This window comes from Oryzias latipes, chromosome 14 (genome assembly GCF_002234675.1).
Source record: "Oryzias latipes chromosome 14, ASM223467v1".
In the NCBI taxonomy this organism is placed as follows: domain Eukaryota; kingdom Metazoa; phylum Chordata; class Actinopteri; order Beloniformes; family Adrianichthyidae; genus Oryzias; species Oryzias latipes.
This window is the reverse complement of record NC_019872.2, coordinates 9,937,266-9,950,135: the sequence shown is the minus strand read 5'-3', so window position 1 is coordinate 9,950,135 and position 12,870 is coordinate 9,937,266. Positions and strand designations below refer to the sequence as shown.

The 12,870-nt window shown below is 41.4% G+C and overlaps 1 protein-coding gene across 1 annotated transcript in view; it reads right to left on the bottom strand.

Annotated features, from left to right (window-relative positions):
• Window positions 1-462: 462 nt before the first annotated feature.
• The window catches only part of pds5b (PDS5 cohesin associated factor B), a 31,431-nt gene continuing 19,023 nt past the window's right edge, over window positions 463-12,870 (bottom strand). Inside the window, exons 13-35 of the mRNA XM_004076195.4 lie at window positions 12,310-12,423; window positions 12,137-12,218; window positions 12,014-12,062; window positions 11,753-11,892; window positions 10,587-10,702; window positions 10,369-10,474; window positions 9,745-9,905; window positions 9,508-9,631; window positions 9,171-9,329; window positions 8,578-8,646; window positions 8,280-8,416; window positions 8,032-8,155; window positions 7,687-7,891; window positions 7,476-7,590; window positions 6,159-6,291; window positions 5,949-6,068; window positions 5,675-5,737; window positions 5,440-5,585; window positions 4,386-4,455; window positions 3,383-3,798; window positions 3,226-3,306; window positions 1,351-1,450; window positions 463-1,251 (exon numbers count right to left, since the gene is read on the bottom strand). Of these exons, the coding sequence (XP_004076243.1) occupies window positions 1,219-1,251; window positions 1,351-1,450; window positions 3,226-3,306; window positions 3,383-3,798; window positions 4,386-4,455; window positions 5,440-5,585; window positions 5,675-5,737; window positions 5,949-6,068; window positions 6,159-6,291; window positions 7,476-7,590; window positions 7,687-7,891; window positions 8,032-8,155; window positions 8,280-8,416; window positions 8,578-8,646; window positions 9,171-9,329; window positions 9,508-9,631; window positions 9,745-9,905; window positions 10,369-10,474; window positions 10,587-10,702; window positions 11,753-11,892; window positions 12,014-12,062; window positions 12,137-12,218; window positions 12,310-12,423 (2,863 nt within the window). The 3' untranslated portion in view covers window positions 463-1,218. The remainder of the gene's footprint in view (window positions 1,252-1,350; window positions 1,451-3,225; window positions 3,307-3,382; window positions 3,799-4,385; window positions 4,456-5,439; window positions 5,586-5,674; window positions 5,738-5,948; window positions 6,069-6,158; window positions 6,292-7,475; window positions 7,591-7,686; window positions 7,892-8,031; window positions 8,156-8,279; window positions 8,417-8,577; window positions 8,647-9,170; window positions 9,330-9,507; window positions 9,632-9,744; window positions 9,906-10,368; window positions 10,475-10,586; window positions 10,703-11,752; window positions 11,893-12,013; window positions 12,063-12,136; window positions 12,219-12,309; window positions 12,424-12,870) is intronic.

Genomic DNA, 12,870 nt, shown 5'->3' with positions numbered 1-12,870 from the left:
GCCACTTTCTTCTAATAGAAAAAGTCACAGAGAAGTAAAGAGAATGCCGGATCACGACCAAGAGAAAGACAAAGCGCAGGTGATTTTCCATCAGGTGGGGGGTTCTGGGAAGTTCAAGTGTGTGCGCATAGCTAATGTGAGGAACAACGAGCCTCGAACGACACAGGAAGGCTGTTAAAAGATCAACCAGTCCCTGGAGAACCCAGGAACTACATTTAAAAAATTAGAAGAAAAAAGCAACCATCTGTTAATTTTCCTTTTGATAAAAATGTCATATTTTGTAAAAAAGTAGCTGTCCCATAGAAATACTAAAAAATGTATATAATTTCCTTTTGATGGGCTTTAAAAGCTGAAGTCACCCCCCCCACCTCATCTGCTTCCGCTGAAACTAAATGATCCCCGCTGAAGGGGGGAGTTAACCGTTTCTCCTCAGTGAATTGAAATAAAGAGAAATCATGCATGTCTGGTTTCATAGAGAATTATATTGATACAACAAAGGATCTGACTGGGTGGATGCCAGGCCAAAAAGATCAGCGGCGACCAACACGACAAAACACGGCCGACCATGACTTCCTATCAGCGGGAAACAAACCGAGGAACGAAACAAACACCAGAACAACCGGAGGAAAACCTACATGTGGACAGCTTTCTCACACTTAAGTACTCAATATAAAAAAAAAAGAATAATATTATACAGAGCTGTAAACAAAAACATGTTTGCATTAAAGGTCAGGTGACATATTTGATGTTAAAAAAGAAAAAAAAAGTTAAACTCTGTTAAAATCATGAGGAGTTTGAAAAGCAGTATTGCTTTATGGGAGCACTTTAATAATAATAATAATAATAATCATCATCGTCAGTGGGAAAAGGCATTACAGCATCACCCAGTCAAGATAAAAACACAACAACAGAACATGAAACAGACAGAAGGGACTATTTACAAGAGGGATCTTTTTCGGCTTTTTTTTGTTTTTCCTGTTAAAATGAGCTTTACCTAATGCGGTGAACGTCATCACAATGCAACACAAAGCATAAACCCACAACGGATGCGGATGTTCTGGTGTAGTGTGCACGTGTACGGGTCTGTGTAACAGTAGGAGCAACGGCATATGAAAAGTTAAAAAAGTTCAGTGTCCATTTCTTTCTGGCGGCGTCGTTCCCTCTTCACTTCGCAGGGAAAACGGGCCTTTCTTCTGCCATCCTCCGCTAGATTCTAGCTCATCTTCGTCGCCCAGCTGCCTTCTTGCGACCCTAAAAAAAAAAAAAAGATCAAATGAAGGTGAACTTTTTCAAAATTATTGTTATTATTATTATTTTAATTGGGGCTTTAAAAAAGTTTCCAATCTGTACCCTGGGTGTTGGCTCATCTTCCTGCTCCTCATCCTCTTCTTCATCTTCATCCTCAGAGTCCTCCCTTGTGGCGGCGGCGGCTTTCGTTCTTCCTCCACGCCTGGAAAATCACCAGAACGTAACGCTGAATCATAACTTCATACCACAGACGCTCGACAAAATAAAAGCTCAAACGGTTCAAACGTGTCCCGTTTAGAAATATTTCTGCATTTCGTCTCCATCAGTCCAGTTATTTGTTTTTTATTTATTTTAATTTTAAACAAAAACCTTGTAAAAGACATTTTGTGAGGACATTCGGTTTAAGTGGGGGCTCGAGCGAGATACCTGCTCAGACTAGACCAGGGGTCGGCAACCCATGGCTCCGGAGCCACATGTGGCTCTTTCATCCTTCTGTTGTGGCTCCCTGTGACTTTGGAAAATAATGAATATTTTATAATAATTAAATTTTATTTTAGTTTTTTCATCTGCTGGCTCCGTACGAAGCGCGTACCACGTCAAAACCAGCTTCCTAAATGAGCTCGTATTTATCGGGCGAGAACTGCAGAGCTGACAGCAGGAGGACACACGCGGTCCGGAGTGATCTTCTGCCGGGAACTTGACGTGCAACTCGCTGATGACAGAGAGTTTGCGCCAGTGTTGCCAGATAGAGTCACAGTTTTCCAGCCCAAAAGTCATCTGAAAACCGCCAGACCCAGCCAAAAACCGCCCAACATAACTTTTGTTGATGTTTTTTTTTTTGCACTGGACTGATTTAGAAAAATAAAAGATTTTTCTAAATAAAAGATAGTTCAGACTAATAATAAAATGTGTACAATATTGAATATTTCTTCAGCGGGCCGCCTTCTTCCATTCATTTGCTTAACCCGCTCTATCCCCGCTATAACCTGCGCCCGGCTCTTTCATCCGTGTGCTGCGCTGGAGCGCCCTGACTGTCGTATTTTGCACTCTCTGTGTAGGACAAACTGAGGAGCGCGGGGGAAACAAATCTCAGCTGCAGAGGATGTGAACAGGTGAACAGGTAGAGAGGAAAAGCAGGTAGAGAGGCGGGGGAGGGGCTTTGGCTTCAAACTCTGTCAGAGAGATGCAAACACGGCGTCAGATTGAGACGCAGCTTTCCCTGCAGGAGTTGAAGCAGAGACTTTCCCTGGGATGATTTTATAAATGATTTTGAAACATGATTACCAAGTAGAACTATTCAAAACAATAAACCTGATCTCTCCACATTCTCAGTGTCTACCATGCATTGACAAACACATCGCTCCATGCAGCGATCAGACCAGAACTTCAGCTGGTGGCTCCGCCCACACGCGACCGCGGTATCACCTTTTTAAGAACACAATGTGCATTTGCAGTGATGTATGTTTCAGAGGATGTCCGATTGGTCAATTTACATGTCAATCAAGTCCCGTACTTTTCAGTGAGGATTTTGATTGGCTGGTGGATTTTTAAGAAGTACTTTTTTTTATCTTTTCTGGCCCGCGATCTACACTCATGTCCTTGAAGATCGACGTAATGAGCACCCTTGATATAATATATACATGCATAATATATATAATGATGTCAAAACGGGTTGTGGCTCCGGGTGCTTTTTTTTTCATTAGGGGCGGTCCCAAATGGCTCTTTGAGTAAAAAAGGTTGCTGACCCCTGGACTAGACGTACACGGATCTAGTAGTCTACAAGTGGATGCATCAGAATGGGGCGGAGCCGGGAGCTCAAAGCCCACCCACATTGTTTCTATGTCACAAATGTTTTCATCTGCTCTGATTCACAACAAACAGAATACAGAAATCCTCCAAAATGCAATTTCAAGCTAAACGTTCTTTCACCATCATCAGGTAAAAACACATGGGAGTTGGTCTTTAGGAGCTTCTTACGCTGGTTTCTTTGCTGCAGGCTGAGCGGATTTGGGGGGGCGCCCTCTCCTCTTCTGTGGGGTGGACTCTGCTGACTCTGAGCTGTTGAGCAAACAAAAGGAGTTCAGGTCCAAACCTCTAGAAGAACACAGGGGACTAATGAGTAGACGAGTCGCACCCTTGAGATCGCCGCGGCGCTCTGGCTTGTCTTCCTCCCTTCGTCTTCACTTCTATGTTTTCACTACTCCTGTCATCGTCGTCTTCTTCCTCCTCATCCTCATCCCCCCTCTCCTCCTCCTCTTCATCTTCCTCTTCTTCCTCCTCCTCGTGAGAAGGAACTGCCTTCTTGCGGCCCCTCCTTCCCTTGGCAGGAGTGTCCTGGTTGGCGGCGGCGGCGGACTTCGGCGGCCGGCCCCTGCGAGCCTTTTTGGGGGGACTGTTCTGCTCGTCCTCGGGTCGGCTGTCCTCGTCCCATTGGTCCTCGGACTCGGCCACTACAGTCGCGGCGGCTTTTTTACGCCCTCGTTTCGGCTTGATCTCCTGGTCGTCGTTGGAAGCCACGCCCCTTTTGCGGCCGCGAGGCTTTTCAATGTCCTAGTAAAAAGAAAAAAAAGAGGAGTATTAGTGTGTTGGCAGATGGATTTACAACAAGCTTCCAGTGGGGAATTTAGTTACACAATGGTAGTATTTTCAAAATAAAATGTAAAAATAAATCTAAATCCTTAAAAAAAAAAAGAAAAAAAAAAGTAAAAAACCAACATTTCAAATCACTAAATGTGAAAAAAAAACACTAAAAGAAAACTAAATTAAACGTTATTTTCTGTTGACACAATAACTTGTTTACATTTTCAGAAGTAGAACTACAAGCAAAGACAAACAGTTTAAAGGTTTTTCATGTCAGTTTGTATTTGCCCAACTCCAGCTGGTGTTTGCACAGCACATTCAAACACGGCCACGAGGATTGATGACCGGCAGCACTCAAGCCGCCAACAGCAGTCCGGCCCCTTTCCCTCAGCTACTGAGTAATTCCAGATAAGGCTCTTGTTTATGGAGCATAAATATGAAAGCACATCCACCACAACTCATCTCTACATCATTAAAAGCCACAAACTCTACTTTCAAATGAAAAAAGGGATAATTTGTTGGCGATTCCTGAGGTAAATACATGTGAAGTGAAATACCTTATCACTGTCTGCTCTCTTCAGGCAGATGTCTTCATTTTCACTGTGGTCCATTTCTGTGCTGTCGTGCCTGAAACAAAAGCATTTATCAGCTGTTATTCTACATCCAGCAATGGAGAAAAGCAGCAACTCTTTTAAGGCTAATAGAGGATTTGTCACAAACTTTTTATCAAACTGTTGTTTACTACAAATTCAAACAAAGTCTGGATTAGTGTTGGCTGCTACAAGCTCTGGGCTCCGTCAGATGAGGCTGTATATGAGAACTGGACTGAAAGCCCCCCCCCCCCAAAAAAAGGGGAAGTACCAGCTGGCTCCTCCAAGAAACCAAAATCCCAAAGATTTCTAATGAGAAATAAACAGCTATTACTCAGTCATTCTATACCACGGTCCAGGTGAATACTCCATTCTGTTTGGCTGCAAAACTGCGATGCAGCAGTAGAAAAGAGAGATAAGATTCTAAAAGAAGGGATTAACTTTTAATTCATCTTCTGGACAAAAACAAGCCGTAAGCGGTGACCTTTCTCTCTGACCTGATGCTTTTAACGCATCATGAGGATCATCGTTTTCCTTTGCCGCTGCAGTCGAACCACCTATCAGATAGTTAGCTTTTTGTGAAAAAACTATTTAAACCTAAAAAAATAACCATCTTAAAGTATTAAATTCTGATTGAATACACACTTTTTTCGTAGATGACCATGGTTTAAGCGGGATAATGCTCCTTGAGGTTTCCATTATCAGAAATGAACGGATGACGCGGTCCATGCTTCCGTGTCGTCTGTCATTTTCAGTATCCCTAAGATAAACTGACCAATCAGGTGCCTCAATAAAAGTATGTGGTCTCATGTCAAACGCTCAAAACAATTGATTGACCGCCCCCTTAAAACCAGCTCACTCCTGATTGGCAAGAGTGGTTGCCATAGAAACGTTGATTCAAACTCTGACCAATCACTTTTTAGTGACAACGTCGAAAAACCATTTTCTATGGGTCGTGTCAGACTCACTCACTCGGTCAGTCCAGTTGTCATTTACAGTCGGAGGGTTTCTCCCATCATACCTGCTCTTGGTGCGCTGTGGGGAGCCCGGATTGGACGAGGAGTCGTTGTTGCTGGTGGTCTCCATACGGGAGCCTTTACTCTGCAGCTGTTTACCCGCCGATGACAGCGGTTTGTTTACCGCCCCCAAAACGTTAGCAGACTTGGGCTAAAGCGACAAACAGACAGCAATTTGAAAAGGTTTTTAGCTTCACGGGTGATAAACCGCCGACATTTTTAGGGGTTTATGACATTTACTTTTCCTGGTGTGAAGAACGCCTTCATCTCTGGGGGAAGGTAGTTTTTAGTGTTGCTGAAATTCTGGGGGGAAAACAGAATTTGTTGTTGGAGCTTTCCAAAAAAGTTGTTATATTGTCTTATTTTTTTTTACAAATGAACTGAATCCATAAAAAGCAGTTCACTCGTATCAACTACAATAGAGATGAGTTCAAAACCTCTGAACTTACTCTACCCATAAAACTACATTTCTGAGCAGAGTTTGCTGCAAAACTCTTGGGTCGTAGATCCTAACCTTGTCTGGTTTGGTGAAGAAGCGTGAAGGCAGCACCGGGTCTTTAGGCGACTCCAGGCTGTAGGTGGTGCTTTTTGACATGATGATGTTCATGGCTACGTCACACACCGTGTACAGTTTCTGGAAATAAGAAAACATCTGATCAGCAAAGAATTATATACGGGATCAATACATATTCAGTGAAGTTGGATTCACATAAATATCACGTACCTCATTGCTTTTGGGATCAGTGGCAGCCTGGGCGTCTTTTGTCTGTTTCATATTTTCCACCATTTTTCTGATGAAAGCGTGGCTGTTGTTCTCGTTCTTGGCCATGATGATCTCCAGCACAAACCATAAAGCTCTGAGGAGACACACCAGAGTCGAGTCAGCGCAAAAAGCGGAGACAGAGAAATCTAAAAATACTTTGCTCTGGCTCAACCTCCTAAACACAAACCAAAAAGGAAAACAAATATTCATAAAAATTCAATCCCTGTAAAAAAAAAAACATTCCAAAAATGATAATAGAAACTAATAAAAAAAAACAGCAGCTTAATAAACCGGATTTTCTAGTCTTCACCCAAGCAGAGAAATGGTATGAAGTGTTGAATGCGCTGATATTCAACGTATTACAGAAGCGAAGCGCTTAAACAATGAACACATCAGCTGACTGTTGTGGAGAGAAGTAGCTCTGCATATCGATGCAAAGTCGATATGAAAAGCTGCTCTTCTCTTCATCAGAATAAGCTGATTTACGTTGATCGCCTAAACGCTTGAAGAGTTACAGCTCGTCAAAGAGCGTGTGATATTTAGGTGTCACCGGCAACAGTTCTGGCGTTTAAAGGGTCAACTCGTGTCTGCCGCCAATTTCAGTATTTCACATAGAATGTCCAAACAGGAAAATTATAAAAATTAATACGATGACATTTATTTTAAAGTTGTAATATTTGCCTAGGACTTCCACAAATTCTTAAGAAACATTCAGCTCTTTTTATAGATTACATTTAGTCCAGGGGTGTCAAACCCATTTTCACTGAGGGCCACATCAGCATAGTGGCTGTCCTCAAAGGGCCAGCAATAAATTATTCATGTAACTAAATGTTATTGAAAATAAATGTAACTACTCCTGAATGTTAAATAACTCATTATTTATTTACTATAACTTTTTAAAGTGACAATTGCAGTTGCATAGAAAACACATGTTTGCTTGTTACTCTATCATAAGTCCTTAAGTCCTAACGTATAGTAGACCAATCCGATATTTCAAGTCTGATTCCCCGAAGATATGAATAAATACACACCAATTTTTATTTTTTTCTTCTAAGAAATTAAAAACGTTTATGTCTCTCGCCACATTTGGCCCGCGGGCCTTTAGTTTGACACGTGATTCAGTCTATAACAGTCTCAGTAACATATTTATGAATCAGTGGAGTTCTGGCAGTTAATTGCATGGTAATTAATGGCAATAATATGATGAATCCAGCACTGATTGCCGTGTGACATGATCAAACTTATTTCTGTTTCTAAAATCCACCCATAGAAACATACTCTTTGATTTCCTTCAGCTGCTCGATGTCCTGAACTTTCACGTAGTCTGGATCGTGTGCCAGTAGGTGTACGGTGTACGGCACCACGTACTCCGGCAGCAGAGACAGCAGCTTGTCTGTTGGTAAACACAAAGAAAGGAAAACAAATTTCACTCTTAAAGGTCCAGTGTTGTTCCGGGGAAAGCTTCGCCGGGTTTCCTGCAGTTCCTCACCGCTGATGGCGGCGTGCTGCTTGAGGTACTCTCGCCGTATGTTGACGTTTTTCACCAGGCACTGGCGGGCGTGAGCCCTTCTCTCCTTAACGGGGTCCTTGGCACACAAAGCGAACACGGCCATGTACTCCAGCGGCAGGCGGAGGCGACACAGACCACGGTGAAGCTTCTGGGCAAAACACTGTCGGACCTGGTAGCACTCATCCTGGGAAGATCAATTAAAAACAAAGAAAGTGTGAAAAGAGGAAATCTGTAGGAAGATTGCCTACCAACAGAAAGATTACAAGAGACACTTTGTGCATTACCTAAAACAAAACATAAATAACCACAAATCAAAGTTCTTACATTGATGACAAGAGCACAAAGCTGATATTGCTCCAGTGTGATGATTTCATGATAGCAGGGCTCCTGTGCCAGCTTCAGCAGGGCGCACGCTGCTGCCAGCCGCAGCCTCGACATGTCCGGCTTACTGTAGGAGAAAGTTCGTCAGTTCGTTTACTAATAATACCTAACAAAAACCAAAGCTTCAATTCAGAGAGTTCTCCCAAAAGGTTATTCCGTTTGTTTCTGTGGAAAAACAGTCCCTCTCTCACCCCATCCTGCCCTGCTCAGTCAGGTCTCCATCGCTGTGTAAAATAGCAGTCAGCATCCTCAGGGTGGAGTTCCCCGATTTGCTCTGGTTGTTCTTGACTCCCAGCAGCCACCTCACCATCAGTTTGATGCCCTGGATCTGGGTGGAAGATGACAAAAAAGGACACACAATTTTATTTACAAAGCTTGATAGCAATGAAAATAAAGGACGTTACACAAACCTGAGCTCCTATTGTAATCGGTACAATAGTCTGACCTGAATGTGTTTTTAAGAATAGTATGAGGAGATGAAGGACTGACCTTAGCCTGCGTTTCTGGAGACACTTCATCATCTGGAACCCACAGTTTGGTTGTTTTCTTGCCAGGAATCTACAGGAAGCACAAAAATGATGTCGGTTTGAGTCAGACAAGATGTAATAAAAAGGTTTTTTAGGCGTAAAGGCAGTTCTGGTTTACAGTAAAAAAGAAACTGGGGCTGTGTTTAAAAAATTATTAATGAATTAAATCAAGTGAGTCTTTACTTAATGCAATATTGATTCATGAAATCTTTTAGATTATTTATTAAAACAATTTATTCTGTTTTTTTAAAGACAAAAAGCTGATTTTTGTTCATATTTAGAAAAATTGTATACTTTCATTATAATGTTTTATTTCATTTGAAATCGCATTTGAAATGTTTTTTGTCAACAAAAAAATTACTTTTGTAGAACAAATTTAGAATAATTTTTTTTATTTCTTGTAATTGTGTTATGTAATGATGCAAATTGTGATTCAATATTTTGGCAGTGACACACGCCTCTTGGAGGAAACAACACAACTGAGTGGCTGCTGCTCAGGAACAGGAGCCCTGGCTCCAAACATGACCACCGTGAACACGATGTGCACATTCCTACCCTGTCGTTCATGAGCAGATCCTTCACTATGAAGTTGGCAACTAGAGATTTGAGCGGCGCAGCAAACTGTTCTGGGGCCAGCTGGGCCAGATGGCCGAGGGTTGTTAAAGGAGTGATGAGCTGCTCCAGGTTAGCTGGATCCAGGCTTTTGTGTAGAGGCTGGACAGACAAAAACATTTCACACATCCGTTCAACAAGAAACAAACTCAGAGTGTGCTTTACATCCGGGAGATTAGGAACTGTTTTAGGAAATTTGCAGACCTTCACTTAAAAACAAGTCTAAAGTTCTACAGCAAGTTATTTTCATTTCATGCTTTACAGATTTCATTTGGCTGACCTCAAATATTTGGGCAAAGTGTGTGTCTCTGTTGCTGAACATTGCGTTGATGCAGTGGATGGCATATTTAGCCTGTCGAGGAGGTCCTCTCTTTGCTTTGGCTTGCAGTACTGGCAATAGAACACTTGAGGGAGCAAGAAGGAGAAAGGCGTGAAGGGAAAGTCTACACATTCCTCACCAGAATATGAAGCCGCCAAACACAATAGAGAAGAAATGTCGTGTAGTAATGAGACGTACGACTTAATGTGAGGGAAACTCTCCTCCATCTTGCTGCCAGTGTTCTTGAAGATCTGCAGCGCCGCTTCTGCAACTTTCTCGTCATCCATTTTCAGACAGCCCAGCAAAGACTCAAAAGTCTCAGCGGAGTGAAAGGACACTGGGTGAGTGAAGGACAGCACCTGATGGGGAGGGGAAAAGGCCACAATATAGAATAAAATCCCATAAAACAAATTTCTAAGTTTGTGTTCTTCGGTTTGACACGCCCCTATCCAGATACTGGTGGTTTTGATGGCTTTAGACGAGAATAAAAGAGGAGCATCTTAACGCCCCTTCCTGTGGTGGCAGTGAGCTGGGCTCACAGTTTATCAGTTTTGATTTTGGTTGGAGCTTGTAGGAGCTTCTGGTTGGTGGCCCGGCAGTCAGTGTGTGACCTTTATTTTGAAGGATTTAAAGAAAGTATGTTTTGTTTGTCTTCTGTTGTATAGTAAATAGAAGTTATTTTTTATCTCCAGTTTTTTTTTTTAACTCATTTGGTCACCTGCACAACAGAGCCTAGTGGGGGCGTAACAAAATCCTCTGCTCTAAGTTTGTGAAAGAAGAAAACTAAATGTATAACTGTCTGCTGTGTTTACTAGTTTTCACCTTAAGCAGTTCCAGTCCTGCTCTGATCGCCTCATCTGTAGGAACTCCCTCCTCTTCATCATCGGCTGTCCCGTCTATGGATTTATTCACCTGCTTTATTAAAGCACTGGTGGCGAGAATGACAAGGATGAAAGAAAAGCAAAAGGATAGAAATTATAACCCAGTACAAATCCAACGTCACTTACTTTTAGCAGCTTGTAGGAAAAAAGAATCCTCACCTGATGGACTCGGTGTCGATGTGAACGGGAGCGATTCTCTCCAACAGAAACTTCACCATTTCCAGGAATGGATTGCTGGGTTGTTTGGGGCTGCCCAGCTTTTTAGTGATGTCTCTCTGGAATAAAGAACATAGGTAAATACATCATTCACGGTTGGATTTTGAAGTCCAGAGACATCCAAAGCAAACTAATCTTAAGCGGACATGCCTTTTATCCCTTTACACTCCGATTGTTATGTAGCATTATAGCTTTCAATAATCAATTTTGCCTCAAAGAAAAAGCTACAATTGTGTGCAGCTGTTGCCTCGCTGCCTTCAAATCTGTGCAGCTGAACTCCTTCCCTTAAAAAAACATTTGACTAAAACTGCTAAACTTGCCAACAGTGTGCGCATCTTTAGAAAAACAAATGCAAAATTAAAAAGAAAAGGAAAAAAAAACCTGTGAATTCCCATCAAATTTAAATACCAAAAAACATAAATTTAAAACAAAAAGTACAAATCCTGCTGTTCTGAAAAAGTCTAAAGTTTGAAATAAACAGTTTTTCCTTGGGAATTTCCAGATTTTTTCTTGAAGGGGTCTGGATGCGGTTAAGTCACGCTGGTTTCACAAACATCCTTTGGGAAATACCCTTCATATATAAATGACTCTGCAACACAGATATTGCAATCTGCACTGTTCTTACTCAGAGCTAATAAAGTGGAGTCATTCCACACGTCTGCTTCCACCAAGCTAAAGCCACCATTAGGCTCAAATGAAGGTAGATGATTGAGTTTGTTTACATTTAAATGGATGAAAGTTGTCCACTATGAAGTAATTATCCCAGGCTATGAGATCAAAAAGAGGAATCAATTCAAGCTTCTTCTGATCTTAGTGTGATTGAGTTCCTCTGAGTGACTGAATGTACATTGGAGCTCATCTGCTGGACATTTCATTAACATGACATTTTGTCTCTTGTGGTTGTTCTCAGTCATTACAGGTTATAAGGTCAAGAAAACTGGAACAGATTGGTCTAAATCGAAAAACTAATTGAAATGATAACGTCGTCACAAAAATCTGATGAATTTGTTTGCATCATAACTCTATTCAGCCTGAAATAAAACAATAACAACATTTGTTCCAAATGGTGGAACCTGAGCCAACATTGTGGGCACCATGGCTACACTCACCACACAGACTTCTGCCTGCTTGCAGGAGCAGGTGGGGCTGACCAACGTTTCCAGCTGATCTCTGATCCGCTCATCATCGTCCAGGACCTGAGCCAGCTTCTTCACAAAGTCCTGGGCTTTGCCTGGATCTGGCAGGTTCCCTTTTTACACACACAGACAAAAAAAATGCTTCTAGTATATGAAAAAACAGGAAAAGAAATCAACAAACAAAGCAGAAAAAACGATGCAGTGCTTTAAAGTAACTTAAAAGAGATGACATACTTGTAATCACCATGATTTTGGCATACACGGCCTTGGAGGACGCTTCACTCTAATAAAACACAAAGTTCTTTTAATTAGAGACCCATCTGACATTGTGCTGTAGAAATGGTCACTTAGGAATACCTTAGGTTTTTTGATCAGATCCAGTAAGTCTTTAACATGGTGTCTTAACAGGTTCTGGCACTTCCACATCTCATTTAGAGCTCTAGATTTACCACAAAGGAAAACAGGCAGAGTAAAAAAAAAATGAAAGAAAAAAGAAAGCTGCTCACTAGTTTGGGCAAAAACTCACTTACTTGACAGCATTTGTATCGAGAGTAGCGTACAGGTAGTACAGACACTTCATTCTCTCAGCAGTTTCCAGGTTGTGAGGAACCATATACTGAGCAAAGACCCGCTCCACCAGCAGCCTGGTGGACAAAGTTAGAAACGCTAATGAAAGAATTTGTTTCTACAGTGTTGAGACTCTGCCGTCAACAGCAGACAGAGATAGCTTAAAAATGTCCCTAAAATGTAAAAGTTAAAGAAAAACATTGTACTCTTAAACGCCTGCTAAAGGTCAATGCAGCACATAGTGAATGAAAAACCAAACTGTAAATTAAAAACAAAAAAACAAGTGTGCTTTTTGATACATTTTTTTAAATGTGCAAATTGAAAAATATATATATATTCTAAACTTGGAAGAAATCATAAAAATGTTAAAAACTGTACTTTTAATAAATCTATAAATCTAAAACTGTCACTAAATGAAAAATACTGTTTTTAAGAGCTCCCGTTTTGCATTTTCATTTTTTGTCTTTTCTTTGCTCGCCGTCATCAATTTATAGTTTTATTTCAGAAGTTTTGCTTTCGGTGTT